General features: G+C 39.6%; 1 protein-coding gene across 6 annotated transcripts in view; it reads left to right on the top strand.

The window, feature by feature from the left end:
- Positions 1-11884, top strand: part of MAEA (macrophage erythroblast attacher, E3 ubiquitin ligase) — a 54334-nt gene extending 42450 nt beyond the window's left edge. For all 6 annotated transcript variants that reach the window (XM_069795734.1, XM_069795739.1, XM_069795726.1 and 3 more), the window contains 4 exons: positions 4920-5028; positions 8841-8974; positions 9669-9864; positions 10286-11884. In XM_069795734.1, coding sequence (XP_069651835.1) covers positions 4920-5028; positions 8841-8974; positions 9669-9864; positions 10286-10381 — 535 coding nt within the window. In that variant the 3' untranslated portion in view covers positions 10382-11884. The remainder of the gene's footprint in view (positions 1-4919; positions 5029-8840; positions 8975-9668; positions 9865-10285) is intronic.
- Positions 11885-23290: the final 11406 nt, after the last annotated feature.

The following is a 23290-nucleotide window of genomic DNA, read 5'->3' as shown; positions in this document are numbered from 1 at the left end:
CCAGCTAATTTTAATGTTAATAATTTAAAAAAAAAAAAACCAAACAAAAAAACAAAAAAACCCCCAACCTACATGCTAGCATTTAGATATGTGCACTTATCCTTTGATAGAGTTCTCAAATCCTAAGGAATTGTCAGGTACTTACGTAAAGGATGAAAGAGACTCAACTACATTATCTGTTTTCAGAAGCCCATGGTGTTCTTTATATCCAACGAATACTGTGCCTTTGTGACTTTAGCTTTATTGTCTGCTAAGTGTGCTTCTTTGCCAAATGTACAGTCATGCATCTTAACAATGAGTAGTCCATGCTCTAAAAACTATTTTATTTGAGCAGCAGTTTCCTTATGTAGCTTGGAAAACAGAGGGCAGGCGTAGAGCTGAAAGAAGGAGATAGGCTGAGAACTGGGACAAAGTAGATAAGGTCATTCTGTATTTTATTGTTGTTACTGGATATTTGTTTTCCTCTGATCCTTTTTCCGCATCAGAACTGGTAAAATTTGCAAGTTGTCAAGCCTCAAAAGGACCCAGCACTCTTGGCATGGAATAACGTGTACTCTCATAGCCTCTGAGGTTTAAAACTTACAGCTCCTATCTACATTGCAAATAGGCATCCACACTGAATGTTGTTAGGGGTGAAGCATGTATATTCCATATACTGATTGAAATTCAGGGTTGACATATATTTTATACTCAGCAATTATAACTTGCCAGTCATAACAATGCTGTTTTAACTTCATAACTTCTTGTAAAATGGAAAGGAGCTACAGAAGTCCTTCTATATCTTAATTCACTCCTTTTTAACTGGTGACTTTTGATAATTTTGTATATTCGGAGTTCAACATCTCAATGCCGTCCTTAAATAATGTGGCTTAAAAATATTAATTTTCACCATTTCATTCTACTTTGCTTCAAAATAAACATGTAATGAATAAGGAAATATATTTTGGGAAGGTGTAGCATAAATCTCATTGCTTCTAGCAGACCGTTGCAACTTGTGTTTTTATTAGCTTGCCTCTGTTAAGTGCCTGCAGCAGGATTCTTTCAGTATTGTGTCCGTGGTGCAATAAATAGGTCAGGCATCCATTAGAAAGCAGAGAAAGAGGCTGTTTACCAAGTAGTTTCCTGTATGAGTGGAACTCGGAGAACTGACATTTTGTTGAAACGCAGCTGGTGTTTAAATAAGTTTGAAAGCTTTGCTTACTGCCTGCTGAGAACCTCTAAAGTGACATATTGCTTTTAGGTTAAAATTGATGTGAGCTTTAAAATTATACATCTTATTAAGTGTTTGGATTTCTGTAGCTTTTTAGACTATGAGTACAAACGGACCTTCCTTGAAGGTAGCTTAGCAGAGTAGTTTTGAAAGTGTAAGTTTCAAGAATGTACAAAAACTTTCTTGAATACAAAGAGTAAATCTCTTAAGTACATCACAAAGTTTTTTGCCTAGTATCATTGGCCTTTAACTCCCACAGTCTCTTTAGGTTGATTTGGTTTTTTTTTGAAGCTCATACCATTACAGTAACAATGACCGATGACACTAATTTCACACTTTTGGGGCTCTCACTAATTTCATTCTGGGAAATCTGAGCATTCTGCTACTTTGCTGTTGTGGGATGCTAGAGATACAGAGTTCTTAGCTAAAAGCTTAGCAAAACACTCTGTGCACTTCTTGTTCTTGGGATATAAAGGACAAAAGGAGTAAATAAAAATAGCTGATGATGGCAGTTAGGAGAAAGTGGTCACAGTCTATTCATTTTAGTAAACTTCTCTCCTATAAGGGTGAATAAACACAGTTTGTTCCTTTATTTTTATTACAGGGTGGGGAGGGGATGGGGTTGAACAGGCATCGAAAAATAATAATAAAATTTTTGAGCACTTTGAGTATAAATTTTGCTAGTAGTCATCATGGTCTCTGAGATAAAGGCATTCAGGCGTTGGTCAGAAAGACTGAGCAGAAAGAACAAGTCCTTTCTTGATAACACCTTATGTTTGTATTCAGTTAATTACTACTTCCTGATAAATATGTTCATTCTTATATTCAGGCATATGTAGATATCTGCATACACACTGTATAGCTTATACTTTTTTTAACAACTTAATGTACCCTTAGTGGACAGCAAAATGTAAATCTTCAAGTCTTCATACATATCTTTTCATTCATGGATTTGTCAAGTACAATATATCTGCTGTACCTGTGTGGGCTAGAGGAACAGCTATTGCAAACAAAAGATGATGGACTTTGTCCCCACAGAGTTTACAGAATTGTTCTGGGATTTGAAAAACCAAAATTTTCTACCTATTACTCTGATCTGTCACAAGAATTTAGTTAATAGTTTCAGTGATGGTCCACTAGTCATGATTTAAAAAAAAAAAATTAAAAAAAAAAAAAGACTTAGCCCTCTGTTGTAGCTATACTGACTAGTGTGTGCTAATGGTGGTAAAAACGTTGCAAATAAGCATTGTGAGGTTCATATATACCTCCAAGAGCATAACGTTTGCACAAAGAGATGGAAATAACTGAAAGAAAAGGGAAAGGGTGAATAATGGCATGAGGGCAAATAAGATGCCATTTAAATGTTGCGCATTGAGTACTGACATAGTACTGTTTCTTGCTTCCCAATCTAAAAAAGACTTTAGAGTGCTACGACTTAACTAATTTGCTTCTCTTTTAAAGGAGATCTTGCTTCAATTTAATTTCTCTGTGTTGACACTCAGAGGATGAAGTTCAGACATTAGCATGGCAGGCTTTGTGGGAAAACTTTCTTGTTTTCTTAAGGGGCACAGGCAGAAGGGAAAGTCAGGAGATGAAGACTAACAGAAGGTCACTTTAGAAAACCTAATTCCTTCTAGCTGAACCCAGAATGGCCACCACATCCCAGCACGTTCAGTAATTGCAAATGATGGAAGCGTTGGATCGCTGAGCACTTCTCCTCAGAATGGCTAGTGCACACACAGCAGTTATATATCGTACATACACAAACTGAAGTGTTAATTCTAGCTCTTCTTGAACACATACAGTAAACGTGGCCAGTATTTGCCTGTTGCAGCTCAGGGTCTTCCTCTAAGCAAGGGGCGTGTATTGTTGAAATGCTGTCTGTAAGAGCAAATTGTCAAGGCCTGATGGGGAGTAGGACCACAATACTAACGAGGCTGGGGCAAAACTGAAGTACCACTTCTGTTTTAACATCACAGAACACAAAGTGCACAGTGATCAGTTCTTTTAAGAGGATTTTTTTTCTCTTCTCCTTTATGCGTGCACAGACAGTAATTTAGCTTAACTAGTAGGTCTCAATTTTTTGCTTTGCCTAAGCTTTCTTTTAAATAGCTGTTGCTTCATCTGTGGCTCTGCGCTAGTACTTTTTTTTAGCTTTCTTCCAGTATGTCCAGGCTGCCTAGTCTTCTCTCAGGTCATGGGTTTTGTACTTCTGCTCTCATAACAGTAATCACCTGGGGAACAATATTTACATTCCTGAATTGCTCACCCAAGACAGGAAGTTGTGTGGTAACAGTCTGTCCTACATAACTTCCATTGCTTCCTGGTTTGGGTGGGAGAGGAAGTAGGAGTACTGAAACACTGCTAAAGAGACTGTTCTCGTGGTATTGATGACCTAAGTATAGTTAGTGGAACACAGAATTGGGGGGGGGGGGGGGGCGGGTTGGAGTGGAATTGTCTAGGGTTTTTTGTTGGTGTTTTGGTTTTGTTTTTTTTAATTCAACCCATTAAATAGGCAATTGGAAAATACTGTATCTTCCTGAAAGTAGTTTGTAACTTTAACTAGATTTTACCAAGACTCTTTAAAAGTTAAAAAGAGCAAACACTTACCAGAGTACTTCAGAGATGACTTGCTACCTTCCCCATAATACAAACTGTGGAGAAAATATGGCATAGGGAAGACTTTTCTACACTTACACAATGTCAGAAGTTCAATATAGGGCTGATTCTGTACTTGGTCTACAATGCAACATCTGTGCACCACTGAAAACAGGAGCTTTTAGCAGAAATGCAGAACTAATCATCCAGTTCAAAGACTGGAGGGTTTTCCTGCACACCTAAATTCTTACTTGAAAATTTATGATCTTGGAAAGACTAGGTAGTGGAGGCTTTCATACAAGGTTTTAAAGTAGTTGCATTTCCTTATAATCTGATAATAATTCTCTGGTTTCTTAGTATTAATTTCCTAAAAAATATTAAAGTTTCTATTTTTACTTATGTTTCTGGTAATTCTGTCACTTCTTTCAAATATCCAAGTTTTCAGCCTTGTGTGTATCTCTTATAATCAGTATGCATTAAAGTACAAAAACTTGTACTGAAGTTCTACTTAATTTTTTTTATTTCCCTGGCAAAAACACTTGCACTTAACAAGGTGTTTTCTACTACATTACTCTGCAGTTTCTTGTAGCCTGCACAGAAAGTGATGTTGCCTTCTAGCCTATACAAAAAAAAAAACCCTGAAACATTTATTCAAAAGTAAACATTCTCTCAAATATCAGTATAAACAAGGTAGGTATTTGAACACTCTTGATGTTTAATTGTTTGGAATAACTGATGATCAGACTGCATTTGTCTTACTTGCGAGTGTATGCCAAAGGGGTCTGATACATTTAGTTTCCGCAAGCAGAGACATTTCTTCTAATGATCATGGATCTGTTATTCTAGATGTAGGTGAGGTGAGACTTCATGCTACAGTAAGAAGTTCTGGTTCCTAAGAAATTACAGTGTAAAATTGTTAATTCTTAGTCATTCTTGCATTCACATTTGCAGGATGTATTTTTTCAAGCCCTTTAAATGCATCACCTTTTGGAGTTCATGTATTGAGAGCAGAATCCAAAGTTTTTCTCTGAAATCTAACATAATTATGTAAATTTATTTGATTTAGAAACAAGGCTATCTAACTTACAAAGGTATAAATTCTGTATTTCAGACATGCAAGAAAGCATTTCAGTCAGGCTGAGGGAAGCCAGCTGGATGAGGTTCGACAAGTGATGGGAATGTTGGCCTTTCCTTCAGACACTCATATCTCCCCCTATAAGGTAACGTTCTGTTTGAAATTCAGTGGTACAGCAGAATAATAAAATACATGTTGCAGTTCTTTTTCCTTACAAGAAAATGCATTGATAATCTGAAGATCAAATGTTGTTTTAATTTTACTTTCTAAAATCCATGTTTATAATAGCCCTTAATTTTAATAACCAGTCCTTGCCTGTACATTAATCCAGGTAGTATATGTATTGTTACAGTTGGATCTTAACAGTAACAGGCAGACTCACACTGAGCTGGGCTTGCCACAAACCCAGCACTAAAGATCTGCAGGACCGGAAGCATGATATGCAAATATACAGCAAGAGACAGAAGATGGGGAAGTACAAAGGGAAAAAAAAAGAAAAAAAAAAAGTTTTGTTCAACATTCTAGGCTGTGGCCTTAATAGACTAGCAGCAGGCCTTAATTCTGCTTCTCAAATTACTGTTCTTGCTGTGGTTGGGATGAAGAAAGGAAAGATGATTTGAATGATCTGAAAGCATTATTTTTGATGCTTAAAAGTAAGTGTTCATTTATTTGGATTATACAAATCAATGTAGATATTAGTGGTAATACCTACATCTAAATTTGAATCAAGTAAAATTCATAGGTAGGTACTGTTTCTACTGATTTTGAGTTTGTTCTGTGGTCATGTGCTAATTCTCTTCACTTTTTTTTTTTTTTTAACTTGGCATGGGAGGCAGAAGGTAGACAAGAGTTGAGCTGGCAAAGCAAGACAAGAATCATGTGAAATGCCAAGCCAACTGTGGCAATGCCAGTATATAAATATGTTTTTTAAACAGTTGATAATAAAATCAATGGTTTAACAAAACAAACACCGCCACCACTCCCAAACAAACAAACCACAGAATTAATGTGAATTTCTTTGTTAATTCTGGAGCCCTAGAAGGGATCCTGGTACTTTGGATTCTACATCTGATGTGAGTTAAGAGTATAAATGATAGATGTGTTAGAAGGCTGGGTGTAAGACAGAGCTTATCATTGTCTTAGTAGTTAGAAAGAAATAGGCAGGAAATAAAAATCCTATATTATGTTCTAAGGGCTAGTTTGGACAGAATGTTTCAATGAGGGAGAGCAAGGAGAAAAGCTAGTATTGTTTCACATACAACCATACAGTTGGAACAAATTCCCTACTACTTTTTATGGATCTGACTTAAAACATTCTAGTTTATTGAAGTTATGTTTTGGGTCCTCTAATAATTACCTAGATAAACAGAATCATAGAGTGCATACTTGTTTGGAGATACCTTTAGTATGTTGACCAAGAGTTCTGTGCATAAATGACTTCTTAAAATGGCTTAAAGTAAAATCACTTTTAAATCTGTGAGAAAGTTTGCCAGATCATAATATCTGTCCTCAACTGATTTTTATTAATCCAAGGGAAGAACCATCTTCTATAACCAATGAATAGAACTTTCTCCAGCTTGTGTCCTATCTTTTAGGACTTTAAGGAAAACATATTTAATGTGGCAAAACAAACTATTTTCTTTTTTGATATCCTTTGAACAAGCTTGTGTGCTGTGGCTGGAATTATTCCAACTGGATGCTTTGTAAGCTGCTACTTTGTGTCCCGTCACCTAGGCCCTTAATCATAGAGTAGTAGTGTATCTCTTTATTATGTATCTGTCGTAGGCTGTCTCTGTTCAGTCTTCTCAAGAATTGTCTTAATGCTAGAACAAAAGTTTCATCCTGGAACTCTGGGAACATTCTGGCCTTAGATGGGGCAGGTGATAGAGAAAACAGACATGCAGTCTGGTGGCAGAAACGGTGCGTTTTGCTTTAGTTAAGGCAAGATACATGTATGTATTTGCTTTTACCCCCATCTGTATGGGTTCTCTGCCTCAGTTCTGCTTGCTGGTTTGGAGCATTTAGAAGTCAGACAAATATTGCTGATGTCCAGGATTCTTTCCTTACCTGTGTATTTTCCTCTGAATCTTTCTGCCTCTTCCTCATACGAATTCTTTCTTTCATGCTGTTTCTCTTCAACTATAGGCCCACAGTTGATCCAGTTGTTTCTGCTGCAAGACTTTTTCCTTTTCTCTCTCGTCTTAGTATTCCTGGTGGCTTTTTTGGATCTCTTGAAATCCATCACTTACGCTTGTGCCCTTTTTCAGCTTCTGTGTAATTCCACTTTCTAAAGGCTTGTCAGAAAAACACACCAGGACTGGTTCGTGAGCTGCATCTCTTCCCTCCCTCATCCAAAGATGTTCCCAGTTTAATGGGAGCTATTAAAACTCTGTTGATCCTGTCTCCAATCCAACACTGATTTTGTCTGTGTTCATGGAGACATGCAACTTCGTAATCTCAGCTAAGATTAACTAGTTGAACAGTGGGGAGAAGTGCGTTATGTACAAGTAGTCAGTCTTTAGTTAGAGAGAAGAGATGGAGAAATAATTCTGCACTTACTCAAACAACTGCTGCCAAATCCAGTTTAGCACATCCTTAAATGTTGGCCTCTTATAGTTCTACAAGGTATTACCCAAGTATATCTGAAACATAGTTCTGTTAACATGTAATTTTAGGGTAATGATGAAAAATTTATTCATAGAACACTAAAAAGAAAAATGTGCTATGGTACCATTAAATCATTTGGATAAAAGTTCTCCGGCCAGTCTGATCTTCTTGGGGTGGGGGAATTCCAGGATACAGGCTACAACAAAAAGTAATGCTGCAGTCCCTCCATCTCCAGTGTCTTGACTTGAATGAACAGGGAACTGAGGAGAGGCAGAGTGGGCTACGGTAATACAGAGCAAAGCATAAAGACTAGTGTCTACATCATCGTAAAATCACTGCCTAGTAATTTTGGTATAACGTTTTGAATTGGATGCTGCTACTCAGTGTATTGTCTGTCACTAAGTCTTCGATTTTCTTTAAATGCCTGTTCTATAAACTCAACAATATACTAAAATATGTTATTGTTTCTCCTAGTTGCCTCAAAGTGTAGCATGCACAGTTCATAATATGAACTTATTTCTAAGGTAACTAAACATTGTCACTTCTCATGACCCAAATGCAGGTTATGGAGACAAATGAAAAGGGGTACTAGCAGAAGACAGGATTAGGTCTTTGGCTGTATAGGTAACAAGTATATTTTCAAAGGGTCTTCGCTTCTTATGTGACTCTTCCACAGCATTATTTTTAGGGTTCACTATATCCTTGACCTGTGGGTTTAGTTCTTGCCTCCACGAAAAAAACATCCTTACTTTAACTACTGTTCCCTGTTTTTTAGGTAACACACAGCATTAAAATATATATTAAAGAACTTTGTCCTTAAATGCATAGCTTACCTAAGCTTTCTCTAATCTGGGGTTGTGCCAATTCTTCAAATTAAAACCTTTTTACAAAATTCTGTAAACAAAGAGTTATCAGCAGAATTAGCCTGACTTGAGGTAAAAAACGCTTCTGACTTTTCGATGTTAAATGGTTCAGAGGCTATAGAGTAAACATTCCACAATACTAATGTTGCTTCATAAGTAGGCTGGTGTTCTAGAAAACTAAATGCAAGAAATAGCCTTACCAGGATTTACATACCTTAATTAGAACATTTGGTAGATGGCAGAGGGAGACTGAATATTGTTATGCCAGCAATTTTAAGTAATACTTGATTTAAATCATATTTCTAGTAAAGTAGTGTTAAAAGGTACTCTCTAAACAAGTACATTCATACTATGCATTAGCATGTATACTTTTATGTTGTGATGGATTCAGTCTAGTGAGTTTTGCAGAATTTACCACTCCCAGGCTTTTCCCCCCCTGGGGACAATTAGATTGAAAACAACTTATAGTTGTGTTGGTTTTTAACAGGATCTCTTGGACCCTGCTCGATGGAGAATGCTGATCCAACAGTTTAGATATGATAACTACAGACTACATCAGCTGGGAAACAATTCTGTTTTTACTATAACACTCCAGGCAGGCCTTTCAGCTATAAAAACACCGTATCCTTTAACGCAGATACTACTGTCGAGTGCAAAAAAACATTGTGGGGTTTTTTTTGTTCTATGGCTGCTTTTCAGAGCTCAAAGAGGAAATGTGACACTTGAATATTTTTGCTCCTGCATTGTTTAAATGGAGTATGAATGGGTCTCCCTGTTAAATTAAGGGGCAATTATAATAAATGGCATTATGGTTAAAAAAAAAAAAAAAAAATTTTAAGGTGAAATATGCATTGTCTTTGCATACTGGGCTGTCTTTCCATGTGTCTTAAGTTAGTGAATATATCTGCAAAAGTTAGTGAGCTGGGTCAGAATTATTATTTTTTTAAGCACTTACACACAAATTTACCCTGTCTGATTTTATGTGAATATTCAAATATATCCTGCATCTTTTGAAACTTAGTTGGATTTGCTGCACACTATGGTGTCTTAGAGAATGACTGGCACTACTAAAGTGTTCTACATCAGAAACTTTACCTGTAGAGGGTGCCAGACAGTTGTTGCTCACTCTTGTTCCTTGAAACAAAGGAAGTGCTTGATTCTTGTATGTACACATTTAAACTTGAATTAAATGGTCCTGTACATTCTAATAAGCTAGGCTATATTTGCATAGTTTACTATCTTTTTTCCAGTGTATGTCATTAACTAATTGGTTTTGCATTCTGTGGTGGTTGTTCCTTAACTTGCTGTTAAACAGACAGTGTTATAAAGAGGATGGGAGCTCAAAAAACCCAGACTGCCCTGTGTGTAGCAAATCCCTGAACAAGCTGGCTCAGCCTCTGCCTATGGCACATTGTGCCAACTCCCGACTAGTCTGCAAGATTTCGGGGGATGTAATGAACGAAAATAATCCTCCTATGATGTTACCAAATGGATATGTCTATGGATACAATGTAAGTGTTGAAATTGGTGACTTACTGAAGTCTAAAATAGCAGTAGTTATAATAACTTTCTATATCAAAATAACAGCTTATAAACTCAGTTGGAAAGCTAGAAGTATCTTCTATATTAACAGAAGAAAAGTAACTTCTTGCAGTAATTTCTAAAGGACTGTATATTTATGTGATTAAATTGGTCTTCAACGAAGCTAATGTCTGATCGAATATATGAATTTATAACAAGAAATCAAATGGCATTAGAAATCTTTCCCTCTGGAGAGCGAAAATGTAAAATAAGTAACTTCTGTGGGCGAAGAAATTTTGACCTCAGACTATAATATTTTTTTTTAATAAAAAAAAGGTTATTTGATGAACAGTTAAATAATGCTTTGGGTTACTATTGTGAATATTATCTTTTGATTTCATTCTTTTTCAGTCTCTGCTTTCTATTCGTCAAGATGACAAAGTAATTTGCCCAAGAACCAAAGAAGTCTTCAACTTCTCACAAGCTGAGAAAGTCTACATCATGTAGGTCCATAAAACACATGATGAAGTGCCGCTGGAATTTTGACGCAGTGTATATTGGCATACCCTGTAAAGGGGGGGGCCTTAATGTGTGGCAAAGAAGCAAAACCTGCCACCTTGGGGATCAGACCTGTCGGTGGCATTATTGTTTCTTGCGACCAAAGATCAATGAGCAACAATAAACACTCTTTAAAAAAAAAAAAAAAAAAAAAGAAGAAGAGGGGAATTATGACTTAAGTTTGTACTTGAATAAAAACAAAAACAAATTTTGATTGTTAAGGTTTTGTAACATAAGGTCAAAAATTGGACTCTTCTCAAAAGTACTTTCATCTTCTAAAGGATAACTTTCTTTAAAGATGGACACTTGCACTGGGGGAAAAGTTACAACAGATTTGAAATTAAATCCATTTTTCTTCCCTCTTTTTCACAATTGTCCAAGACCCTTTCGTTATCAAAGATTTCAGTACTACCAATATGTTCTCCTTTAATCTCCTCTTTGCCTTCTTTATGATCCTCTCGTGAAGTAATCCTGAACGTGAACTATGTAACTTATTTCCATGGGAAGATATTGGTGTCTTTGACACAAGACTGGCTTCTCTGGAGGATCAACTAGGGACTGGTTTGAAGGAGTATGAAGTCTTTTTCCAAACCCAAATATTTTAAGGAGGTTGCATAAGTATCAAGAGGAACTGAGAACATTTCAGGCAAAATCCAATGCTTGTTTAAATGTTCTTTTTCCAGTCTACCATAGTGTTAAAGTCCTTCTAAAGTTATTAGTTATGTGCATAGGGTTCAATATGAAATCATTAGTGCTACTGCCTTATTTCTTGCTTTGAGAATGTACTCACATGAAAATGAGCTGGTATTCTTAAGTGTTGGGCGAAGTTTCTGAAGATGCCTTGCAGGATGATTACATAATTTTAGGGTCTAAATAGTATTCATTACTGAAACTAATAGTTCAATTTTAACAACTACAGAACACATCCTTATGACTTTTCAGAAGAATTAAACCATTGTAGTTTAAACAAAACCATATTGTAGAGGTTTGTATTTAGCGCTTATTTTTGCATGTTGATGTTGATTAGCTAATAAAAGATTGTAAATGTAAAACATGTTAATAAAAATTGTTTTCCATTTCTTGATTATATAAAATTAGAAAGCTGCTTTGTATTTAAATGTAAAATAATTAACTCTTTTATAAGGGTCTCTCTTGAAAGGAGTGCCACTTCAGAATGTTGTTTTCTAGTGTTCTGTAAGATTAAAAACAAACAAACAAACCAACAAAACAAAAAAACCCACCACCCCCCCACAACTATAAATGTCGTTCTTCAGGCTCCAACAGCAGAGCATCTCAGTCAAATACCTTTTTTTTTTTTGTTTAAACTTTTCATATATGAAAGTACACTCTAATCTACATTCCTGTCAATTTTTTTCTGTCACTTCTTAGAAGACTACCTAATGTCCTAGAGACTTTCTGTTAATAAAATTTTGTGGGAGATGCTAGGTGTGAGCTTTTGATGCGTGACCGAGTGCTTTCAAGAATGCTAACAAATAATAGTGGAGGGACTACACCTTCTATTCATGTTCAATACTCGGAGATCACAGATCTCCAAGTATTGTATCAGCCACTCTGAAACTGTAAATGCAGTGGGATTTCTAGTGAGGTACATCTGAAAAGGTTCAGATGCTTTGGAACGGCTCTATCTGGAACACTGCAGAGCTGCCAGCTTGGCAGAGACCAGTGTTCCTGTACTTACTGCTGGAAGGGCCTGTTTCCCTCAGCTTTTTCTGAAGTGGCAGATTTAGCCATTCCTTAGAACAAAAGCAATGTGCCAGGAGTAGGTCGAGGCAGATAATGAGCGAACTTGCATCAGTAACTGGAGTAATTGGCTCTCAGTTTAAGCAGGAACTGATTTCTTCCTTCCTCCTGGGGTAAAAGTTGAAGCATCATCAACTCAGAAGGGGGAGGACATCACCCTGGGGAGCAGCGTTGCTGAAACCCAAGTGGAACAGCATCTGTTTTTCTTTGGCAGACTATTCACAGCATCGTAGCAGAAGGGCTCGGTTAACTTTGAAAATGGCAACCTTGCTTTTCCCTACCTTATAGAAATGCATAAAAGGCCAAAGCAGGGGGGAAGGGGTAGATTTCTTATCAGCCCTGAGGAAATGCATGGTGACTGCACAACAATTATAGGGCATGGAAATTGTTGCTTTTGCTTCTCTAAGTACTATTTAGAGCTGTGGCTTCCTGAGATTTCAGCCCTTTTTGCCTTCTGTGGCCTCAGCAGAGTGGTGGAGAAATCCATGCTCCCAAAAAAACTAGTTTGGGAAGGGAGGGGAGGAGAGCAGCTCTCCTACAACAGGAGGGGGCCTCTCTTTATGGGAAGTGACATTTCAGAGGGCCAGGTGCCAGCATGAGGTCTGAGTCCCTGATGTGGTATGTTTTAAAGAAGGTGCTCTGGAAGGAGCCTAGGGGAGCTTCAGCTGTTTTGTTGGCCATGATTGCTCGCTTTAGAAATCTCTAATCAAACAACCTATTTTGACTACAGCAAGACCCATTTGATACAGGCGGTTGTAGGCTCCTGGCTGACCCCTGTGGACTGTGTCCAGGACATGCGCCTATAGCCTGGCTTTCATTCTCAAACTTGCTCTGGCATGACTTAAGAAGCCTTCCAGCTTTATAAAGGTCAGAATCGGTGGCAGGGATGGATTGCTTTGGTGCAGCTTGGAGTTCTGGTTTGTATTCCATGCAGCCTTGAGCTCAGAATCCAGAGGTGTCAGTTCATAGCTCCTATCACAGGTGGCTTCAGACATCAAACCAAGAGCAGTATGTGCAGGCTTACAGAGGCTTTCCTCAACAGCTGAAAGTTTGGGTAAAGATCTTGTTAAACCTGTCTCATTCTAGCAATGTCTCGCATAGCAGTAAGATTGTAAACACAGGACGGGGAATCAGTTACACAGCCTGACTGTAACCTGATGTCAAAACTTCAGCAAATATGGCCGTAACCTGCTATACAGAAACCAGGCCTTTTCTGCCAGTTGTACATCTTGTGTTACCAGCGATGCCTGTGTTTCATGTCAATCAGAAAGTGGCCATCAGCTACTTTAGATGAGATTCCTCATCTTTTTTATGGATAACCTGCATCATCTAAATGCCTGCAGTGTGCTGAGGTGGAAGACAAAAGACAATCCTTTTATGTCCTTAAGGGTACGAGTTACTGCTTGTACAATGAAGGACATCCTTTCGAAATGGAAGAGGTTGATTAGTAAAGTGAAGACTATCTCCTCTCAACATCTGGGTGAGCTGTAAATGAACAATATCCTTTACTGTGATGTGTTTTCAGTATTGCCAAGCAATTTAACAAAATGAGACTTGAGGATCTGGATTTTGGTTACGGTGTTGCTGTGTGAAGGCGACAGTTTGTCCCAGCTGTGGCCAGGACATGTTCGCCTGATTTTCACAGTTAACACCGAGGTTGAGAATTTCCTTTAACCTCTCCTTCTATTTGTTGTGGTCCAAACCCCTAGCCTAAATGCTGAAGATTCTGCAATATTGAGAAAGGAGAGAGAGGTATTGGTAACTGTTTGTATTGGTAGCTGTTCATATTGACTGTTCACGATGCCGTGGGTTTCTTCGATACCTGTTTCAGCTTGAAGTATTCCATTATGTACCAGGCTGAGGAGGCTTCAAGATGCTGAGATGGCAACACTCTGTAGGCAGTTAGTAGTGAAGCTGATACCATGCTCAGGCAAAGCATTTTGCAGGAAGCTTTAAAGTCTGATGGGCTGCTATGGTTCTGGGCTTTTTTAATATAAGAATGTCCTTTCCTACTCATTAATAAGATTACTTCTTGGAAAAAAAGATTATTTGGGAGAGGAAGAATGACAAAACTTTGTACAGCTGGTAATAAGCCAAAAGGAAGCCTTTGAACATTCTTAGTAGACAACCGTTCAGAAAAAAAGTAATACTGTGGCTTTCTTTTTTCCTGCTTCGGGTAGCCTGAGTAGAGTATGTTGGGAGATGCACCAAACGCTTTTATCAGGGCGTGCTTTGAGACTCATGACTACACCGTGATCTTGTGCACTCGTGTCTCCTGTAGCACGATACAGAGGTCACTTGGTGTAACAAAATGAGTATTTAAATCTCTTCTGTCCTGTTTTTCCATGTTCTATAATGAGGTATCAGATTCAGCTCAGCATGTAGTTTCTTCCTGCTATGTCCCGAAGTCTGCAGCACAATTAACACTCTGTCCCAGAGGCAGGCTAATGGGCCTTTTGGGCTTCCCTGTTTCAGTCTTGTACTCCTTAGGCCAGGGTTTTGGGTTGTATTCTCCAGCGTACTCCACCCCGAGGCTATTTTTTGTTTTGTTTACCTGGCTGTGAAGAGTGATTTTTCTGTGGTGTGACTTTCTGGCATTTGGTACAAATAATCTGCCTCTTTAAAGGCAAAACAAGGCTTTAGTGACAACATGCTGTTCCAGCTGTCTAGCTCCATGGTTTCTGAATTAGTGCACCAAATAAACCCCAGCCCAGATCAACAGGATAGTTGATCAAATCTGATCTTTATCTGATCCTTGAACAGGTAAACTGCAAGTAGTGTCTTCTGGTCATTGAATTCTATAGTAACTATTTGTTTCTGTTTGATGATGAGCGGCATCTGGTTAGATACTCACCAGGATCTCCCTGCCATTATGCTTTGCCAAAGATTCAGTGTCTGGCTGGTTCTGCAATTATGCATCAGGCATGCTGAAAAGGAGCAATTTTTAAAATTTATTCATTTATTTTAAAGAATTGGCTCTGTTAGCTAAGCTTTGAGAATTTTTCAGCAGCTTAACTTTCTCCTTGTTTTAAGAAGAGATATAGGATGGGCAGAGGTGGACAGCAGAATCTCTTCTTATCTCTTTACTAATGTATCTTCTTCTAGCCAGGTAGGTTCTGTAAGTAGAATAAAGTATCTCTGGCACACAGTCAGGGGAAGAGAATCTGCAGTCATGGCCAGCAAGAGGGAGCAAGAAGCTATAGCCCAGTTATTGCTGGATGCGAGGGCTGAAAAGGTTTTTGACACAATAGCTATAGAGCCAATGCAAAGTAGTTCTATGTTGCAGTTGGCTTTTGTGAGAAGTTCAACACGTGTCTGAGCTGGTCATTGAAAAAAACTCATCTTAAGAGATCTAGCCCTGACTTCAGTTTGAACTGAATTCTAAGACTCTAAACAGAAGTTCTTAATTTCAAAAATGCAATTAATCCTTACCATTGCTATCTAGCAACAAGTTAATTTGACTGAGGAGCTCACAGTTTTGAATAAGATATTTCAGACCACCATAAAATCCTGCTATTTGACCACGTTAAAATTATCAGAGATCTGTATCCTAAGCCAGAGGAAATCAGCTGTAGAATAATTAGCACCACAAGAAGAACAATAGGAAATAGCAGAACAAGAAGAAATAAAAAAAGCTGCTGAACAAAAAAAGCTGTTTGTTTTGACTTATTAAACATGAGAACAAGTGTCAGGGTAGAGTTAAGAAATGCTATCAGCCAGCTATCTTTCAAAGAGATTAAAATAACTACAGGAGTTTTTAAAAGTGCAAGTAAGAGGAAAAAATTAACATGAAACTACTGTGTGGTAGACATCCAGCCTTGATTACAAAACTACACCCAGCACCTTGCTGCTTGCTCCTAATAGAAATGGCAATGTTCAGCGTGGGTGGGTGGGGTGGAAAGGGAGATAACACTGAGAAAAACTGAAATAACTTAGCAACATGGAACTGAAAAAAAAATGTGTGAAAGTCACAGAAACCAAGTGATCGCTCTCCCAGAATTGTTAATTGTTCAGACCTAATGGAAAGAAGCTGTTCTAGTATCGAGCCTGGGGATGGTATCGCATGAATGGAGACCCTCTAGTGTAGTCGCTGGTGTTTAAGGGGAGGGGAGAATAAAAAATCATCCTGAAGGATAAGCGTGAAGGGGAGATGTTTACTGAAGATAATTATGCCATACCACCCTGATGACTGCTGTTGTTGAGGCTTCTCAAACAAAATCCAGCTGCAGTGCAGTATTACATGTGAGGACATTAGCTAACAACTGGAGAAGATGAGAGTTAGAAATCGCATGAGGATCTGGCTAAGGGAGATGGGATAAGAGGCAGCGTGAAGGGCAGGGTAGCTGATGGGGTTCCTCAGGGATCTATCGTGGAGCTGATGCTAGTTGTTCCACAATAAGCAGGAATGTGCTGATGGGATAAAAATAGTAGATAGCCTCAGCCCAGAGGATGCTGGAACATTATCAGGAAGAAAAACAGGTAACCTTGAGGACTAGACTAACAAAAAAACGAGATTGTTTTAGCATTACAGGTCATGCAGCTGTTGATTAGGACCTGACTTGAAAGAGTCCTCATTATACACCACGGTCATGGAGGGCTTTGGGCCTCCCGTGTGTTGCACCTTTGAAACAGAGAAATGCAACCCTAAAATGGGGCTACCGTCGGCATGAAGGAGCGAGGGCTGCAAAGGGACCTGGTGCTGCTTTGCTGGAGCTAGAGTGCAGTCCTGCTTGCTCATGTCCGGATCTCTTACGCTGAAGCTGGAGCAGAGGGAGCACTGAGCTGGGCAGTGGAGTGGACTAGAAATCCCTTCCCAGCCCAGCTGGCTCAGGATAAGACATTTCCTTCATTCCCAAATTAATATGGAAAACCAAGGCTGGTTAAGTGGGGGATAACACACGAGGGGCTGGAACCTACATCTGTACCTACTCCTTTGACCCTATTTCCTATCCCAGAAGACTAACTTTTATATTGTGCGTTTCTCAAGGAAACAGTTTTATCTACCCCATAGAGCAGAGGAGCAGATTTTCCCAGGGAGCTCATCCGAGTTCCCAGCCAGGACTTTTTCCTGACAGAGCCAGAAGGAAGAATGAGGAAAGATGATAAAGTCTATTCACTTAAGGACAAAAAGATCATTAACTAACTTAAATATTTTGTTCCCCACCCATGGAGATTAAGCAAAATCATATAGACAAACTCCCCAAAAGGAAATAAACAGATAATAAAATCAGTAGACAATTTCCTTTTCCTTCTTTGCAAACCACAGCAAGACAAATGGCTCAGAAGAGCCAAGACCAGAGCTGTGGGAAGTTCTCCAGGGTGGACATGCATACCCCACATGGAGATGTCTCCTCTGTTTAAAGTAGCAGCTTTAGGGACTCGAACCGTAGAAATATTTTATTAAATATTGAAGGGGGGCCAGGGTGGAATTGGTCTTAGGAAAGCTCACGCTGGCCTGGATGCAGTCATTAAGGAAAACATTATATAGGGCTCTACATTAATTTTTTCCTGGTAGACCATCACCCTGGTGTTGTGCTGTAATACCCAGCTAAGCTAACCTCTCAGCTGGAACTAGGCCTGCTCCCCCAGCTCTATCCCCTGCTGACAAAATTGCTGTGCAGGAGGGTGAAAACCCAGCAGGCAGGTTTTGAACCACCGCCTGCCTGTGGCTGCCCCTCCTCGTTTTGGAAGACTGGGTGGTTCCTCAGTATAAGCTGCTTTGCTGCGTGGTGTGGGAGAAGAGTCTGTTTCTCCATGAGGACTGTGACATGATTTTCCTGCTCGTCTGTGCACAAGATCTTGTGGCCACCAGAAATTATTTGATCCTATTCATGGCCATAAAGAACATGAGTTTATAGGGCTGACTTCCACCATAGGAAGCGGAGTAGAATTCAGCGGTGAGGTGATGCACCAGGAGAGTGTCCCTGTGGGCGGCTGCTGGAGCGAACGAAGCAGCAGCACTGGCTTGTGCTGTCTCTCTGCCAGGTCAGAAAGACACCTGAGCGGTATACGTTATGTAGAGAAGGGTAATCCACAGCTCTGATCAACTTAGTCTGGCGTAATTTTCCTATTTCAGGAGTATTACAACCTGGTTCCGACTCTTTTCTGGAGTCGGCATGAGGCTTGAGCAGAACAGCCTTGACGTGCCTGGAGTCTGTAAATGGATCTTGTCCTCAAAGCGTTTGCAACTTGACCATCATCTGGGTACAGAGGGTGCCTAGAGCAGCTACGCTGCTAACCTGCGTGTGTGGAAACCGAGACAGAGCCAGCTCCAGGAGCAACCGCCCTGGAGCAGGATGAATACCATCAAGTGTGTGATCTCATCTTGTTAGACAGTCAGACAGTGAAGAATAGAGGGGAACGGATGTTGCTGATGAAAATCTGTTGGGGTTTTTTTTTTTCAGGAGCACTTTGTAAATGTTGATCTCAGATATACATATGCTCTGATGATCCAGACTTTGTGGTATCTGTTTACTTTGAATTTCACTGCCATATCCATTGCCAGCCATCTATCTTCAGTGATGCATTATCCCAATTCCAAAAGCAGTGAATAAAAAGGGTGCTGTTTTTACAGAAGAGCTAATTATTCAGTTTAACTGCTAGGGATACAAAAAAGCACAGTAGCTACTGCTGAATTGCTGTGTTCTGCTCCTTCAGTGAATAACAGACCTTCTTTGACGTAACAGCTATTGTGTCTTAATTTTTATAATCACTGGGAAGAATGTCACCTGCCCTGTTAAGAGAGATATTATCCTACCCTTGGCCAAAACATATTCCCTATCTCTATGTTTGGAGCGCTCTTCTGAGGAGGTAAAATTAAGAATTCCTCACTGAAGTAAGATTAGCAGTTGCCGCATCCAGCAATACCTCTCTTATTCTAAACCAATTAGCAAAGGATAATGACTTGTTTCTTTTGCGTCAGGAAACCATAAATAACATAGCCTGTGATCTCTGTGTTTGAGGATGTGAGATGCAGGATTAAATTTTGATCTGAATAAGGTATTTGAATTCTTTCCCTCCACACCTTGTATTTCCAGGCACAGCATGAAAAGAAATCAGAGTGCTGGTACCATTTTTGTCATCCAGGCTGAGGAAGCCAAGAAGAACCTTTGGGCCAACAAACCTAGCACTGAACGTTCAGGTGTCTATTTAAAAATTATTATGCAAAATAATACCTCCATCTAGAATCTGACAAGTTTAAAATGAATCATTATTTTCATTATTTCACCCCATAAGAAAAAATCAAAACATCAAAATTGTTCTAGCAGCTAGGATAAAGATTATGGCCTGGTTGCACATTGAAAGCAGCAAAACAGAGCTTTGGGCTCCTCCAGAAAGTCTCACACTGAATTGAAGTGATACTAAATTGTTAGGCTAAAACGTAAAGTCTCATAGAGCAACAGTTTCTTGAATGTTCTAAAACTTTGTGCAAATCCCCTTAAATATACCGGTATGGATCAAGTCTTTTAAAATCCCAAAGATTAAAAATGCAACCTCACAGCTCCATCTGCTCCAAGCAGTCCTCCCTGCTGTGGGCAGTTCGAGGGGCTGCTCTTACGGCTTCTACCCTCAGAGGAACCTTCCTATCACCCGTATCGGTCCTTAGGTAATTGAGTCTTGAAATTGGGAACATTCCTGGAAACTTACAGTAGTTGCTTTTAACTCAAGGACTCTTCAAAGTGCCATAATATCCTTTTTCTTAAACTCTATTTGCAAAATACTCTCCCTCCAGCCTGTCCTCTCTCCAGGATCCACTGACAACTTCATAGCAGGGGTAGTCAGGGCTCCTGCTTTAACATTTACTGTCTAACTGAGTCACTAGGTTTTTCATATCCTGCCACCTCTGTTTTGTGTAAAAAGTCTTCTCCGTAACTTAATGCCTTCCAAAAGAGCCAGGAGCAATAGATCTCCAGTGTCCTGATTTTAGATGTTGAGTCTCAAAACTATTTACAATCCAGAGTTGTTTGGCTAGAGCACATCTGTCAGAAAAACATCATCATGAGACAGAGAATCTGTTTCCTCACTGGTAAAATATGTGCCTGGTTTCCAGTTTGAATTCATCTTTTGTTTCTTGTGTTTTTCGCTGCTATACTCAAGATCATTTAATATGTGGTATTTTTCCCTGAAGATCCTTTTATTTTATGAATCAGTTACCTCTCAAAACTATTTAAATCTTTACTTACAGGCACTACTGCAACCATTCCTTTTCTGCAGTTTGCTCTTGTACCCTTCCCGTACATCACTGATTTTTTTTTAAAGAACTTTGGAAAATTTATATTATTTTAGTATTGGCTGTGCTGTTTACACTTTTTACAGAGGTAAATGTCCACTACTTACAGCTTTTTGTTATCGCTCTGAAACTGTTTAACCCTGCTGTTGCCACAGTATGATTCAATATAATATAGACATATTTGAAATAAGCTGGCGGTTCTGAAATAGTAAGAACTGCCACTTTTCTAAGCAGTAAATCCAGAACATGGATCAATGTTAAAGTATTCCTGTGCAGTTTGAGGCCAGTTACCTAGGACACTTTTGAAGAGACAATATAGTGTATTTTTGCAACATATGCATTTGTTTTGCTAAGCACTACAAACAGGTTTTTATTGCACCGTTTAAAACAGAGTCCAGGCAGTGATATAAGCATATGGAGATGAGAGAAATCATATTGATTGTAGATAATTTGGATTCCTTGTCTGTAGTAAGTAAACTTACACTGCTTTTACACACATGTGAGTGGACTTCTCAGCGTTTCCATCATTTCCTCTGGAGCCACTTTAACCAACCTGTGGTTGTGGTGCCCATGGCAGCACTTTGGCAACTCAGTTGTGATTTCAGTTCACCATCGTTGGCCTTTCTCTGCCCAGGTGCAGTTATTTTAGTTCTAATACAAAGGGAAAAAGAGGTTTTTTCACCAGCTTTTTGGTGCTATCAAGTTTTTTCATTAATTTCTTAATAAGCCCAAATATTTTCCATGCATTTTTGTATTGGCTTAAGAGTTTCGGGGGTTTTTTTGTTGGTTTTGGTTTTGGTTTGGGGGGGGTGGTTTTGTTTGGTTTAGGGTTTGGGGGTTTTTTGGGGGGGAGGGGTAGATAAAAGGCAAAGTGTGCCACTAGAAACTTTTATGCTTCTATGTTTTTCTGAAAGTTTTACTACATCCATTTTCCTCTACAAGCACAGGGAAAGCCGTGAGTCATTCTGCTTGGAAAATACCTCCATCTTCAGTGCTTTCTCAGAGAGAAGTATTCTCTTTTTAATTGTCATTAAAAGTAGTTTGCTTCATGTGATGCTCAGGAATGCCTTCTTCAAATTAAATCTCTTCCTTGCCCATTTTATTGCAAGACTCTGATCACGCTAAAGACTCTGATCTGTTTAAAGACTTATTCCTGGCCTGGAGACAGTATGGCCTTGCACATAGAAGATGCAACAAGAGAATATGTGAGAATGTGTTGTGAGAGGAGTTCTTAAGTGACATTTTATATATATATATATATATATATGTAAATGTGCGTGTGTGTATACAAATATAGCATGCCATATTTATATGTATGCGGCATATACATATATATTTTTTTATATATGTGTGTGTGCATACAAAAATTGTAATTTCCACCTTTGATTGCTGAAACCCCTGGGCACTGGCCTGTATCAGAAACAGTGTGGCCAGCAGGAGCAGGGAGGTGATCGTCCCCCTGTACTGGGCACTGGTGAGGCCGCACCTCAAGTCCTGTGTTCAGTTTTGGGCCCCTCACTACAGGAAAGACATGGAGGTGCTGGAGTGTGTCCAGAGAAGGGCAGCAAAACTCGTGACGGATCTAGAGCACAAGTCTCATGAGGAGCGGCTGAGGGAACTGGGTCTGTTTAGTCTGGAGAAAAGGAGGCTGAGGGGAGACCTGATCGCTCTCTACAACTACCTGAAAGGAGGGTGTAGTGAGGTGGGGGTCAGTCTCTTCTATCAAGTAACTAGTGATGGGATGAGAGGAAACGGCCTCAGGTTGCACCAGGGGAGGTTTAGACTGGATATTAGGAAAAATTTCTTCACTGAAAGGGTTGTCAAGCATTGGAACAGGCTGCCCATGGAAGTGGTGGAGTCACCATCCCTGGAGGTATTTAAAAGACGTGTAGATGTGGTGCTTGGGGACAGGGTTTAGTGGTGGGCTTGGCAGTGCTAGGTTAATGGTTGGACTCGATGATCTTAAGCGTCTTTTCCAACCTAAATGACTCTACGATCCTCACAGGTCACCCCTAAGTTTTTGGATCTGAGCCATCAAACCCATTGCCCCAGCTCAACGCTCCAAGCCTCTACATTCAAATCCCCCACTTCAAAAAGAAACCAAAACCAAATAACTTGCTGATAGCGAAAACGAGGTGCTCCCTTGCAGGGACACCTTACAAATACCGAGCAGGCCTTCTAAGGCGGTGCTGTTTTTTCCCCAAGAACATCCAGCTCGGCCCCAGCTCTTGCCTTGCCGGACGGACCAGAGGTTTTCCTGCATTGCCATCTGCTGGGAGCTGCGCCCAAGCGCAGCCCCGACGCCCCCCGGTCCCTCCCGGGGGGGACTCCCGGGGGATGCTCCCTCCTCCAGTGAGCCCTGTCTGCAGGGTTCCTCCTGCGGGGGCTTTACAAACCGGTCGAAATGCCGCGCCGGCTGCTTAGGTAGGGGAAACGGGGTAGAATTTGTGCGTGTAGTTAAGTAGGCAGGCTTTGGGGAAGGGGGAGGAAGTTGAGAGCTTTGTAAAGGTCATTTTTGCTCTTCTCTGAAAATCTAAGGTGCTTGGTACTTCTCAGAGCTCTGCGAGCATGAGTAATCAGTTATATAATTCCCCCCCCCCAAAAGATAGAACTTTAGAATTTATTTTTAGATCAAATAAAGTATTTTCAAAATAAATTTAGAAATTTTTTTTCCTAAACAATCAGGAAGCTGTGGCTCTCAGTGGCTGTGCCTCTTCCACAGCCATGTAAGAATGCGGTGACAAAAGCAACAATATTTTCTGTGATTTAAGATGCAAGAAGGCTGTCACAGTTACCCAGCTCAGACCACTGCTGGCAGCGCAGTTTCCTTTACTATCCCTATAGATCTATCTTATCCATTTGAAATT

The sequence above is a fragment of the Haliaeetus albicilla genome, chromosome 1, assembly GCF_947461875.1.
Source record: "Haliaeetus albicilla chromosome 1, bHalAlb1.1, whole genome shotgun sequence".
Lineage (NCBI taxonomy): Eukaryota > Metazoa > Chordata > Aves > Accipitriformes > Accipitridae > Haliaeetus > Haliaeetus albicilla.
The sequence above is the reverse complement of the archived record's forward strand: the minus strand, read 5'-3'. Positions and strand labels throughout refer to the sequence as shown.